The 14,417-nt window shown below is 46.5% G+C and overlaps 2 protein-coding genes across 30 annotated transcripts in view; one reads left to right on the top strand and one right to left on the bottom strand.

Moving 5' to 3' along the window:
* The window catches only part of GMPR (guanosine monophosphate reductase), a 60,690-nt gene extending 58,327 nt beyond the window's left edge, over positions 1–2,363 (top strand). For all 3 annotated transcript variants that reach the window (XM_019985913.2, XM_019985912.2, XM_019985911.2), the window contains one exon: positions 1,879–2,363. In XM_019985913.2, the coding sequence (XP_019841472.1) occupies positions 1,879–2,059 (181 nt within the window). In that variant the 3' untranslated portion in view covers positions 2,060–2,363. The remainder of the gene's footprint in view (positions 1–1,878) is intronic.
* Positions 2,364–5,419: 3,056 nt separating this feature from the next.
* ATXN1 (ataxin 1) overlaps positions 5,420–14,417 on the bottom strand; it is a 426,916-nt gene continuing 417,918 nt past the window's right edge. For 26 of the 27 annotated variants that reach the window (XM_070777661.1, XM_070777663.1, XM_070777660.1 and 23 more), the window contains 2 exons: positions 12,660–13,182; positions 5,420–11,397 (listed from right to left, as the gene is read on the bottom strand). In XM_070777661.1, the coding sequence (XP_070633762.1) occupies positions 11,303–11,397; positions 12,660–13,182 (618 nt within the window). In that variant the 3' untranslated portion in view covers positions 5,420–11,302. Of the gene's footprint in view, positions 13,183–14,417 lie in introns of all 27 variants that reach the window. The other variant, XM_070777675.1, reaches the window with a different exon arrangement.

The following is a 14,417-nucleotide window of genomic DNA, read 5'->3' as shown; positions in this document are numbered from 1 at the left end:
GGTCTATCCATGTTTTTGCATATGGTACAGTTTCATTCCTTTTTATGGCTGAGTAGTAGTCCATTCTGTATGTGTACCACATCAGTAGCCATTCCTGTTGATGGACATTTAGGTTGCTTCCATGTCTGGGCTATTGTAAATAGTGCTGCAGTAAACATTGAGGTGCCTGTATCTTTTTTGAATTCAGGGTTTTCTCTGGTATATGCCCAGGAGTGGGATTGCTGGGTCATAGGGTAGCTCTATTTTTAGTTCTTTAAGGAACCTCCATACTGTTCTTCTTTAACCAAGGAAAGGTCTTTGCTTCAGGTAGGCTTATTCCAAGGTATTTTTATTTTTTGTTGCAATGGTAAAATGGTATTTCCTTAATTTCTCTTTCTGATCTTTCATTGTTAGTGTATAGGAATGCAAGAGATTTCTGTGCATTAATTTTGTATCCTGCAGCTCTACCAAATTCCTTGATTAGCACCGGTAGTTTTCTGGTGGCCTCTTTAGGATTTTCTGTGTATAGTCTCATCATCTGCAAACAGTTTTACTTCTTTTCCAGTTTGGATTCCTTTTATTTCTTCTCTGATTGCAGAGGCTAGGACTTCAAAAACTATGTTGAATAACAGTGGTGAGAATGGACATCCTTGTCTTGTTCTGGTCAATGGTTTAAACTACTAGATCTTACCTGAGGGTAGTCTTACATGTGTAGATTTCAATGCACAAGAGTTAATACCCTTTTGAAATTCTAGGTAATGACTTTTTGATCAAGAGATGCTGTTTTTTCATGTGAAGAGACCAGCTAAAGTTCCGGTATTTGGTAAATTGTTAGAATTTCCAGATTTCCTGACCCTTGGATGGGGGCTAGTTGTGTGTGGACTGGAGATTCCCTTCTTGTAATGTCCCTTCTAACACAAGTCTAGATGGTATCTTCAGAACCTGCAGTAAGGGGTGTGACGCGGAATCCGGCAGTGTTGCTTGGTGGCCTTGGGAAGAGTGGGACAGGCACTCAGCAGGACAGTCAGATGTGGTTTAACGTTTGTGCCATGAGCCAGACCTGAATTTCTAAGTGTCACCCAGAAAACATGAAGGATGCTTACCAAAGCCTTGGGTGTTGAGGAGGTCCTTAGTTCTGCTCTGGGTCCACCTTGCAGAGGCCCCACACCACGTCCAGGCATGGTGATTTGTGCAGATGCAGGGAGGTAAGCTGAGGGGTGCCCAACAGAGGCCGTGTGAGTGGAATCACTTACCTCACTCGTGGAGGTCTCCATGTAACCTCACAGTGCCCACTTGTCCATTTTCTCTGTCCCTTCTTCCTCTCTTGATCGTCTCTTGTGAAGATGCTCTGTCTGATGCCATTTGGAGGGCTGGCAGGGGTACGGGGGAAGGGCACACTCTGGGCTTGTTCTGTTATTGGTTAGGGTGGGCCAGCAGGAGAGGCCTTGGTGGGAGGTGGCCGTGAGGTCTGTTCCCCCACCCCATCAGTGTTCTGGACTCTGGGTCAGCTGGAGGCCCGTGTACAGATTAGCAGAGGATGGAAAGAGGGGGCTGGTTTCCGATGGAAGGTGTGGCGTACCTGAAGGAGGTGGTGGGGTGCGGGCCAGGTCTGCAACTCTTCCAGGAGTGCTGATGGAGACTTTGTGTTCCCAGCACTCTGGGCAGTCAGCAGCCAGGTTGTGCGTCTTGGGTGGGAGGAGTGCGTTCACCCGCGATGCTGGCCTGACCCACGTGGCGTGTGCAGCAAGGCTGAGGTCCTCCCAGGGTGGGTTGGATCAGAGAGTGGCATGCAGCTGCCCGAGTGCCTTGGGGTGGGTTCAAGTGCCAAAGCTGGGGATCCTGGCTGGGTAGTTCAGGGAAAAGAACCAAACTGAAAGAAACGCTTCCTTTTTCTTCCAGAGCCCCTGAGGGCAAGACTGTGGAAGTGCCTTACAAAGGGGATGTCGAGAACACGATTCTGGATATTCTCGGGGGACTGAGGTCTACCTGCACCTACGTGGGGGCCGCCAAACTCAAAGAGCTCAGCAGGAGGGCGACGTTCATCCGAGTGACCCAGCAACACAACACCGTGTTCAGCTAACCCTGAGGACGAGGCCACCTCCGGCCAGCGGAGGCATCCACACACGCCTGCTTTTCCATCTCCCTCCTCGTGTTAGGGCAGAGGTTCCAGCAGGTCCTGGGGTGTGGGGGCCGCCCCCTCTTCTCCCGTCACCTGGAGGCTGCGGGGCTCCCCTAGGTCGAGGGGCCCAGAAGTCAGGCACTCAGTGGGTCAGCGGTTAGAGCTTACCTGCCCGAAATGTGTAACCTCATTGTTAAAACGAGTACTCATGCCTTTTTTTTTTTTTAAAGAAAAGTTTGACTTTAATATAATGCTATGAAGACTTGCTTGCGTGCTGGAGTTTGCATTTACAGGACCACATTGTTGGGGGAGCTGGGGGTTTTCTGCTTCCTTCCCATGATTGGCTCTTGGTGGTCAAGGTACCTGGGTGGGAAGGGTGGGGCCGCGGCCAGGGGAGCCAGCCCCCGCTCCATCCAGCTCACAGATGCTGCAGAAGAATGAGAGCAATCAACCGGACAGCTGAACTTGGTTTCCTCTAGGTGTCCCCAAGGTTCGGGGACACACTGTCGCCACATCTCTTACCCATGCCTCTGGGGAACAGGTCCTCTGTCACTGTGCTCACGCTGCTTTTAGTCTTGTCCTGGGTTTTCATTAGGTTCATTTCCCTCCATCTCTCCCCTCTCCCCCTCAGTTCCAGGCTGTCCTCTCTCTCAAAAACAGAACATTATTTTGAAGTTCCAGGGGATTTTTCCATTGCAAGGTTATCCACTAAAAAGTTGGCAGGTAGAGTCCCAGTGAAAAAAAGCAGCTGAAGCCTTGACATTGGTTTAGAATCGGAGCTAGTGACCCCTCATCACAGCGATGAATACTCCCCAGGAGGGACCCTGGGTGCTGCTAAGGGTCCATTCATTCATTGGTGACATTCATACTTTGTTGGAGAAAAGACTCATGGCCTTGGTGGGAGTCCCACCCCAGTGCACAGTGACACTTGTCTAAACGGTGAACCCGCGTGCATTAATGACTGGCCACTTCTTTTGAAGCATTACTTGAGTATTAGGACTGGGAAGTGTATGCAGCCCAGGATGTTTTGCTTCATTTCCTTTTAAATGGGGCTAAAGCAGCAGATACAGGAGTTAATTTTTCTTTGACGAGACGAGTGACAGCCCTAGAGGAGAGAGGAGCCACTCATTCCTGCTGCATGAGAGCAAATTAACAGCCTGATGTTCCTGGTGACTGACACTGTATGAGGAATCTGAACAAACCACCACACTCCAGGGACTCACAGGCCTGAGTTTATAGTCTTTGTTGTTCATGCAGTTGCTCAGTTGTGTCCGACTCTTTGTGACCCCATGGACTGCAGCACATCAGGCTTCCCTTTCACTATGTCCCTGAGTTTGTTCAGATTCATGTCTGTTGAGTTGGTGATGCCATCCAACTATTTCATCCTCTGTCGCCCCCTTCTCCTGTCCTCAATCTTTCCCAGCATCAGGGTCTTTCCCAATGAGTCAGCTCTTTGCATAAGGTGGCCAAAGTATTGGAAAACTTCAGCTTCAGCATCAGTCCTTCCAATGAATACTCAGGGTGGTTTTCCTTTGGGATTGACCAGTTTGAGCTCCTTGCTGTCCAAGGGACTCTCAGGAGTCTTCTCCAGCATCATGACTCAAAGGCATCAATTCTTCAGTGCTCAGCCTTCTTCATGGTCCAGTCTTAGAAGAATACATTAAAAAATCCAGCAACTTGAGCTCCATGGTAATACTTTTTCCTCCTAAATCCACCCAGAGTAATTCTTGTAGGAACACGAACGCCCACACACTCAAGGGTTTGAAGGATACTGAACCTCTGGCAGGATGTGCATTGCTGCTGGAGGTACCCCACCTTTTCTGTCTGGTTGTCTGAGGTGTGAACCCCTGTACCTGTGCTAAATGTGTGTCACACTCGAGACCTTGAGTTCATTAGTTTTAAGAGATCCTTCATGGCAAAAGAAGGGAAAGAAGTGGAAGAGAAGTCTTAAACCTCTTAAAAAGGGACTGCCAGTAAGTAGTCAGGAAACTTCCAGAACAGCATCCTTCATACTCCTGTCTTGGCTTGGGGCTGTCCAGTCCTATCCGTGAGGACGTGTGCCTGCTTTATCCATCTTGTGCAAAGACTTTCCAGACTACCCGCTCTGTTTCCACCAAGGGGAGTGAGGCAGTTCCTCACTCACCTGGTTTTTAGGGAAGCGAAAACAGATCACAGAAGCCAGAACCTCATCAGGAACATGTTGAAGCAGAGGTTTCACTTCTAAGGCTCCCTGACCCTCTGCAGATTCATCGCTGCCTCCAGTAGCAGTGGGCGTGGGGGAGCCTGCCCTGGATGCCCTCCGACCTGCTGATTGTACAGGGCTTCCTGTGCACTGTAGGCTCCTGGTGGTTTCAAGGTCGACCTCGTTGCCGCCTGTGAAGCAAAGGCTTTCCTCTCATCAACCAGACTGGCTCAGGTAAGACTCGCAGCTCTTGGAACCCAGACTTGTCAGGACCATTAGCAGCTACTATTACAACAGCAGAGCAGGTGGCGGTCCAGACTGCTGCATCAGAGCGGCCCACGTCTGCCCAGACTGAGGGCTTGAACAGCCTTGTTGTCTGGGTTTCAAGGCTCAGTGCATCACACCAACATTCGTTCACACTAGCATTCTTAGTACAACAGGACCTCGATGCCGCAGGCCTAACAGCAGAGTCCTGGTGAGATGTCCCGATACACCGAAACAAGACGACTAACAGGAAAAGAGATACCCATCCCTGCCTGGGGTGAGCAACAACGCTGAATTGGATGCCAAGAGTTCTCTTCCAGCGCCGCAGAAGCTGGAGCCTGGAAGGATTGGACAGCCACGTGTGCAGATGCAGGTAGAGGGCCTTACCTGACTGGGTCCTGGAGGAATTCCTTTCTGGGGCAACTGCCAAGTCTCCTCCATCTGAGAGCGGACACAGTGCAAACCTCTGAGTTTCTAACAGGCATGAACTCCAAGAAACACAAATGAACTTTCCACCTTCAGACCATTAACCAGTGTGCAGCAACGCTTACAGAAACATATCGATAATGCTACAAGCCCACAAAGATGCCAAATTCTGTTGAGAAGAAAAATCTCTTGTAAAAACAGCAGTGTGCAGAGAGGAGAAACAAATGGAATGAGCTGAAACATCAGATGTTGAAACCTGACTTTTATCTGATTCTCATCTCAAGCACAACCGACCCACTTACCACTCCCCAAAATTAGTAAGAAAGGCAAAGCCTTATGTCACCTTTGCCACCACAAACCTACCCAGCGATCACAGCGGATCAAGAAGAAGGCCCACCACTTCCTCAGCCTCCCTGGTTTCCAAGGACCTGACACAAGGCACAGACACGTTTGCAATTGGCACGGTTATTTTATTAGTACGAGTATACTGAAACAATAAACTTGTACTGGTTTACAGACAATTTATTTAAAACAATTTTGTTCAAATTTTGAATCAAACATTGTTTTATTATAATAATGAAATAATTTCTACCTAGAAAACCTGCAAGCACCATCAAAGAAAGGGACCATAAAATTCAATAAACAGACTCGAGTGTATCCTACAAATAGACACACCACGATTAGAAAATAGAATAGGAATTCTTCCATTTTTTTTTTTAATATTTGTTTTAAAAAAGCTAGTGCAAGTACAATATTTTACACTGGAATTACAGAGAGTATGCACGCATATGGAAAAAAGTTCTCCTGTCACAATAAAAGCTCTTAACTATGTATGCACTTAAGTTTTTCTTTTCAATAAGGTGCAAATCATCATCCCTTCCCTAGTTCTCCTCTGTACTGGCCATGTCAGTCTGATAGTGCCCTCAAAGTTCTGGTGTCTCTTTTTCCTTGGCCGGTGGGAGGCGTACGATTGGAAGGTTGGTAGGTCGTGAGCTGATATTAGAAAAACACATTCGGTGTGATTCTCAGAGATGGCCCTGGGGCCAGGACCCCACTGGCTAGAAATTAGGACTCTTGTCTTAACCAAAGGCCACCAGAAAATGCTGGCAGGGCTCTGCTGGAGCCTTTCAGCTGACACTAATTTGGGTGTACAGGGAGCAGTGAAGGCTGAGGAGGAAAAAAAAAAAACCTCCCCTAAAAGGCCAAATTCACAGAACTGATGTACACAGGTATCAAGTTTAATGTTCACCGACAATAAAGAAATTCACCCCACTCCTGAACTGGATTAATTGAAGAGTAGGCGGTTCGTGTTAGGAACCAGAGGAAACCTACACACCCAGCTTGGTAACTGTTCAGACTTGCCATTTATTCCAGAGGACAGTTCCTGTTACCTCGGCAAGGATGACTGCAAACAGCACTTCCAAAGGGGGCCTTCAGACTGGCCATGGAAAAGGAGACTGGCTCATCGGCCGTCCCAGACAGCAAACGAACAAACTAAAGGGAAAGAAAACTTGGGTGAAGTCTCCAAATATCTGCAGTGGAAGACTGGAGTCCTTTCAGCTGAGAAAAGTGACGGAAATTCTTAAGAGACGGTTACTGGAGAGCTACCACCTATTGGCCAAAAGCACTTAATTTTAATACAGCTGAACCATTTGTATGCAAGTCGTGAGGACGCGAGAACTGAAGCCGCTGTTCCCTCCCGCCGTCGTACAGGTGAATGTCAGCTACCAGAAACATTGCGTGTAATGTAGGGAGGGGCTCAGATTCTGAATTTTAAGAACTGGAGGGGGGATCTGCCCAACATCCTGCCCCTCCCCTGCCAGCTGTCCAGTTTCTGCTGGCTTGATTTCTGGACAGAATATGACTTCTGAGAAGTTGCTCCACGTTAATTTTGGCCTCTTAATGGTAAAGAAAGAAAAAAAAACAAACCAAAGTGAAATGAGGCATCTCAACTAAAATTCTTGTTTAACCCCCCACCCCCCGCCATTGAAATGAGGTGTCGGGGGGCAGAGAAGGCTGAACATTTGTGTGTGTGTGTGTCCTCGTGATGAGCCCCGTTTTCTTGGTAGCCAGGATCCCTTGTTACAAACACTTCTTGTTCAGAATTATATTCTTTGGGTTTACTGGAACAGGAAGTGCTGAAAATGTCAAACATCATCTCTGGAGAAAAAGGAGTTGCAATGGCTTAAGAGTTTAAACTAAGAAGGGAGCTCGGAGAAGTACTTTCGGCATAGGAATGAACAGTATTCTCTAATTGCAAAATACAGAATTAGTCTCCCTCAGAAGAGGGTTCTATGTAACAAAAACCTAGAGGAAGCATAGGTATAGTTGAAGAGCCTTTTAAGTAGTAATCTTTCAGGCCATAACCATACAAATCTGATCATTTAGACATGACATATTTCTATATACAAAAAAACATGTAACTTTCAACCTTTATGCTTTTTTTTTTTTTTTTTTACAAACAAGGTATGAAACTCATTGTTTCAACAGATCCATATCTTTCAAACACTGAATGAATCATTTTGACATTCATTTTTCTTTTGTGCAATTTTGTAAAACATTACCTGTACTCCTCAAAGTGAGTGCTTCAAAGTTTTTTTTTCTTCAGCTTCTCAAATTAGGTGTACATTAAAAAAAAAAAATTTCCCACAAGGTATAGTGCTACAAGAAAGATCTATCAGTAAGGTAACTTATTTGAAGCGAGGTCATCTATGTAAAAGAAATCTTAGCTCCGGAGTAGAGGTGTGCAAACAGTTTGGAGTTTCCCTATCAACAGAAACACAACACTGTCCGTGGAGGAAAAAAAGAGGAAACCAACCTAACACAATGGCATAGATAGGCATGTGCTTTATAGCCAAGTATGTTCTCTGTATAGTTATTACTAGATGTGTTCTTAAATTTTCTATTTCAGAAATTCTGGGTTGAAAACAAAGGTGGAAGCAGAGACTTCCGCTTCGCTTGAAAAGCCCACACAGCGTCATTTCCTTTGCTTTCACATCACCCTGAAGAAGCGGGATTGGACCATGGAGACTGCTGGCCCTTTTTTCACCTGGGATTATCATGGGTGACTAGGAGATAGGATGTGCAAAGGGTTTTAGGAGGAAACGGACCACGGTTTGTCGAGCTGCTTACAGTTCATCAAACAGTAGCCATGACAACCAACACAGCTCAAAAAGCCCGGCCTTCCATCCCCAGAGCTCTGCTTCTTCACCCAGATCTGAAATAGCATGGCATTTAGTGTCTTCAAAAGCATTTGAGACTTTTTTTTTCCTCTATGAAACAAACAGGCTTCCTTAGTAGTCACAGATGTTAAACGGTATTGTCAATTGTTTCCTTAAAAAAAAAAAATTCCAAAGCTATACAACAAAAGTAAATTTTGGCAATGTATTTCAGTAAAGATCGAACTATGTGCAAAGAGTGGATTTTATGATTTCTAGGAGCTACTGTTCGTCTTGAACATGCAGCATTATATTGCAATCTATGCGGTATCTAAGGAGAAATCCACAAGATGCAGGAAATCCAAACATTCCTTGAAGTTGTACAACCCTACTCCCAGAACAGTCAAAGTGCTGCTTCTGGACACGTCAGTGTACCACACACACGCCAGCCCCGTCCCTGAGTTAGAGGTGTGAAAGGTTCTGCAGAGTTCCTTGGGGGGGAGGAGGAGGGGGTGCTGCCATTTCCCGGTGGGCGAGAAAACCCGAAGCGCTCACCTAACCGAACACACAGAGGGTCATGATTCAGGGTGAGATGGGATTGAGGACAGCAATGGGAAAAAAAAGAAGAAATTCCTCCCAAAACAAATGGGGGTGAGTTGGAAAAGACACAAAATTGACCGACATAGAAAATCATCCTGAACGTCCAAATGAAAAAGCAATTTTGGATTTCCACTTGAAAAGATTTGAGGTAAGTGGTATCCATCTCTCTAGCCGTCCCGCCCCGCCCCCAATGTGGCCCAAACTGAAATAATTCTGAAGTTGAAACATCCTAAGGAACAGTCATTTTATAGATTTAGAAATCCCTAGAAAGAGAGGTCCTTGTTTGTTGGTGAATTTTTTTTTCTTTTCTCCCTGACTAATTTCTTTGTGATTGTGTTCCACTGTAAACGCAAAAGGCCTGCTGTTACTACTTTAAAAATGGAAAACGGGTAAGAAGAACAAAAGATGGGTTAGGTAAATATTGCAAAGTGGGCACGGCACAGAGGCACATGGCTGCTCCTCGCAAGCTGCGCGGCGCCGGAGTTTCTACGCCCGGCACTGTTAGGTGGGCTACGCGGGTGCGGTGACCGGGCTGCTCTGGGGGCCTCGGCACTCGCCCACGTGTGCCAACGAGAGGAGGGCCCCTGTCCTCCGGATGGCCTTCCTATTTGGAGGCGAGAGCTGCCACAGAGGAGCGGTGGCCATTGTCCGCAGGAGGCCCGGCCCCTCCGCAGCCGCCTGCACCCGAGGCTCGGAAGGCGCGCACGCGGTGGACCACGCTTCCTGCCCACGCTCGGAGGAGGCAGGGCTCCAAGTCTCCAGGATACAGACCTGAGCGGGTGGGGGCCCACCTACTTGAGGAAAGGACGGTGGAACAGGGGCTGATCCTGGCTCGATTGCCCCAGAGTGCGCCTTAGAAATGAGTCTGCCTGCTTCCCGTCTGCGCGCCACTATTCCTCGCGGAGAGGAGGGGACGATCTCCTTTGTTTGCTCTTTTCTGCACCAGGGCAAGGGAAACGCGGGGCTCCTCCGAAAGTTCCCTGCCCCGGGGCCTCGGCTTCCCCGAGCAGGGCAATCGCCCAGCAGGAGGCTCTCCTCTTCCTGGCTCCTTCCTTCCAGCCCTTCTCCGGCCGGCCGGCACAGGAAAAGGATGGAGAGAATAAGGAAAAAGCCAAGAGGGGCCTACCTACACTTTCTCTAGAGCACACTGATCAGACTCTATTGGCACGGAAAGTATTGCCCACACTAAAGAAGCAGGAAGGTGAAACGGGACAATGTTTAGAAAGAACCGACTCTTTGATAATTCCTATACCTGAAACAAAAGTACGAAAAACAATGATGATGTTCCTATTGCTCCAAACCACGCATGTTTTCCCGTTTTAGTGTTGGAGGTGTGGATCCGGTTAGTTCAATACTCAAAAGAAGCCAAAAGGTGGTGGGTGTTTCTCTGAGTCCACGTGAATGGGACTGAGGAGGACAAAGTCTGTATGGCAGCCCCTTATTCCTCTTACTGTCAAAACAAAAAAAGAAAAACAAAACCTAATAATTGCAAGTGCCCTGAGCAGAATATATGGAAGATTAAGCAAGTTCTCTGAACAGAGACGTTTAAAAAAATACAGCACTAAATAAGCAATATGACTGCAAGAATGGACTCACCCAGCTCTCTGCTAGCATGCTGAGAGGGTAATGAACACCGAAGAAAGTCAAGGACTGATCTAGCAGTTCAAAACCTACTCCAATGTTTTTGGTACACCCCAGAAATGGTTTCTAAAAATCATCAGTTCTGCTGAGAGCTAAATGTGAAGGAATACTGGAAAGCCAGAATGTGGGCTGACGAGAATTTTTTTTTAATCTGTGAAATGGAAAAAGTACTATTTTCAATGGTAAAAGAAAAATCAGGTATTTGTTCAGATTCTTTGCAGCCATTCCAAGTAAGAATATTTAAAAATTTCTCTCTCCTTATAAAACTTTTAAGCACTTAAAACGCACACTCAAAACCCACAAACAATTTTTCAGATCTCTGGGGATAAAAGGTCTCAACTGTGAAAGACCCTATCTGGGTTTGTACCAAACATTAAATCTTGATTTCAGATGGAAAAAGAAAGTCATTTTGAAAATAACATTAATAACAACAATAATAATTGTTTTCTTAAAAAAAAAACAAACTTGCTCACATATATAAATGTCTTCATGGAAAACTCTCTCAATGAATCTGAAGAAAATTCTCAGAGTTGTCCTGCTAAGACCTGGTTTTATGTGACAGATACGGTAAGAAGACCAAAAATGAATCTTGAAAGGAACATAACCTTATAAAAGGCCTAGAGTTTAGGCAGGTTAGAAAGTAATTTTGCTACATTTATTTATGCTCGTTCAGTCCCCCAAGCCTTTCCCACAATGTTATTTGATAAAAACTGCAGGAATATCACACAAATTTATAAACTCAAGATGTGCAAATCGCAAGGTTCTTTAAAAGTTCATCTTAAAAAGAAAAACACTGGACAAAAGTGAGTATTCTTTTTTTTTTTTTTCCCCATCCCTTCCCTCTCAGTTCCTCTGCCAGCTCTGCATATGCTTTTTAAATCCTTTCAGAGACATCAAAGTGAAGAGTGCCTCCTGTCAGGCTGTACTTGGTGGTCATTCATTGTCACATACAAGTTCATAATTCACATTCATCCCTTGAAACCACTTTGAAACTTTCAGCATCTTGCTCCGTGAGAAACTCTGCAGAGCTGAAATGTAGTTACAGTGTTAAAAAAAAAAAAAAAAAGAAAGCAACTTAGTTTTTTTTTTTTCTTTTCTGTTTTTCTTCCCAAAGAGTTTAAAGTGAGATACAGTACTTGTTGAATGAGAGACCAAGATGCTTGGTAATAAAGTGTGAACGGCATTTTAAGTACTTAGAGATAGTAATATATATGCTTATCTTCAAAATCTTATTTCCTCACGTCACACTGGAATCTGAAAAAAGTGGCACCCGAGTTGTCCATTGTCATGAACTATAAACAGTACTAGAGTTAAAAGACAAAAGATTTGCAAACCCAAAGCAAAGAGCTTCTGCAGCTCTTTTGAAGGGCAGTTTGTCTGTCTCTTGGGAGCGAAGTCAATGCAATTAACCTGATTGGTTTTCCTAACACTGCACAGAGACTGGAGGGGGTGTTCACTTTCCCCCACCCCTGCTGCCCAGCGCCCCCCCCCAACCAGTGCGGAGCGATGCCAGCAAGGGCCGCCTGCCCACCACGACGCCCTGGAGACATCACTACTGCACTAGTAAAGCAGAAACGAAATCCCATGGGTGGCAGTTGCTCTTTAAAAAAATATCAGTGCAGTCAGGCCCCATAGGGGGAAATATATATATATATATATATATTTATCTCTATGATTAAAAGTTGCTTTTATTGTAAAATAAGTTGGGGGGGGGGCGGGGAATGTTCCTTTACACGGTTAGCTTTCCATCTGCTGTCTGGTACCTCTCTCGGAGGCCCCGATGCTGATTCTGCACGGGAGAACCTCCTGAGGACATTCCCCCAGACCTCCAATCTGGTGCTGAGAGCAAGAGAGAGGGAGGCAGAGAGAAAGACACCCTCACAGAAGTGTCACCCAGGCACACGCACACCCCCCTGACGCAGCTCCCTTCCCGTAGACCATCCCTCTGAAGCCGGTGGAAGTCGGTGCCCCCGTGGGTGCATCCACGATGCCAGAAAAGGCGGGTGCCATGGGGCCACCTTCATCTCAACCAGGATGCCCACCACCTGCCTGGAGCCTGGGCTGGACCTACCCTGGCACCCCACCTGCCGAGAGACACGCCTGGAAAAAGCATATGCACCGATCGCCTGTCCAACGCCCGCTGTAACTCTAATGACAAGGTTATAACAGAACCCTAAAGTAAGAGGATAACATGTAAATACTGAGTTATTTAACCTACAGTACATCTGTAATCTGGATACAAATGATAAAGGAGGGCCAGCTTTCCCTTCCCCACGCGGCTTCTACTTGCCTACGTTAGAGCGGCCTTCGATGCAAATCTTAACCTCCTGAGAAATGAGAGAAGGCTTGGGAAGAGTCAAAGGTGGCTCGTCTTCCGACTTCTCCAGTTTGCGGGTCTCGGGCGCTGACCACCTCCTCTTCCTCGTGGCCGCGGGCTTGCTGGGTTCTATTTTGGTGAGCAAGGGCGTGGCCGGCAATCCTATTTTTTCGGGAAACTTCAGTTCGCCGTTCTCAGAGAGCATCTGGGCGCTTCCCTGACTGATCCCGTTTTCCTGCTCGGCATACCTGTGTCTACTGCCCGCGAGGCCGTCGGCCTTTGAGTGCTTCAGCAGGACGCTGGCCGGATCCACGGGCTGGCCCTTTTTAACAGAGCCGTTCTTCAGGTTCTTGAGGGTGAGCGAGATACAGACGTCCCCGACGGAGAGTTTGGAACACGGCAAATCAAAGAGCTGGCTGGTCCTCTCCGGGCAACAGGATGACCAGCCCTGTCCAAACACAAAAAAAGGATACTCTACCAAAACTTCCACGCTGACCTGTGGGAACAGGGAGAGAGAGGGAGAAGAGAAAGAAGGAAAAGATGAAGATGTTTCATCCTTGTTTTATCGCATATACACATGTACACAAACATACATTTGCACATAAGCTGATGGGAAGAAAAGACAGACTCAGTTCCCCAATCTGCCTCTACCAACACATGTAAATAAGCCTCTTAATTTTCTGCTGTACCTGTGTTTACCGTATAGCGAAGCCAGTCAAAGTTAAATTCAGTATTCAAAATATAGTTTTACTGTGTATCTGCTCTGTAGCTGGTCTCTGTTAAAACAAGTCAATGGACCCCCCCCTAAGGATGATGGAACACCTACTTAGTGTTCAGGTGCTGAGCGCTGCATGTGACTCAAGCCCAAAGTATGTTCCTGTGCTTTATTAATCACTGGACAGATGCTATCCTCACCAATGGCAGCGCTGAACAGGCATCAGAGTTAAGACTGTATTTTAGCTTCATGAGGCAGGCACTTACGTGTTCATCACTGTGTCCCTGGCCCCGAAAAGAGTACCTGGCACGTAGTTGAAAATAAGTATTTGTTGGACAAATGAATGCATATTCTAGGAATTTAGGAGAAGGAGAACCAAAGAGAGCTGGAGAAAACAGGGAGGGCTTCCCCAGGACCTGAAACCGGGCAACACTGCAGGGGTTTGAGGGTGCAGTGAATACAAAACAGTTCACGGGCTTGGCCCAGCCACACGGTCAGGCCCAGGCACTCCAGTCAGTCTCTCTTGTCTGAAAGACAAATACTGAAAGCAGGGGAAGCCCAGCATGCTTTCAGTAGCTGTTGTTTTCTCTAGGCTGCAGGCTTCCCAGGTGGCGCTAGTGATAAAGAAACTGCCTGCCAATGCAGGAACTGCAGGAGACGGAGGTTCAATCCCTGGGTCAGGAAGATCCCCTGGAGGAGGGCATCGCAACCCACTCCAGTATTCTTGCCTGGAAAATCCCATGGACAGAGGAGCCTAGCAGTCTACAGTCCATAGCATCTCAAAGAGTCAGACACAACTGGAGCACGCACACGTGTGCCATGTATTACCATAAATTTCGATACATTGAAATGACTGAAAGGATACTCAAGTCCATATAAAAGGGCACGGTATTTGCATATAACCTACACACATTGTCTGCATACATTAACTCATCTACATTACTCATAATGTAAATGTTATGTAAATTGTTGCCAAGGAACTACTCAAGTTTTGCTTTTTGGAACTTTCTAGAATT

This window comes from Bos indicus, chromosome 23 (assembly GCF_029378745.1).
Source record: "Bos indicus isolate NIAB-ARS_2022 breed Sahiwal x Tharparkar chromosome 23, NIAB-ARS_B.indTharparkar_mat_pri_1.0, whole genome shotgun sequence".
Lineage (NCBI taxonomy): Eukaryota > Metazoa > Chordata > Mammalia > Artiodactyla > Bovidae > Bos > Bos indicus.
The sequence above is the reverse complement of the archived record's forward strand: the minus strand, read 5'-3'. Positions and strand labels throughout refer to the sequence as shown.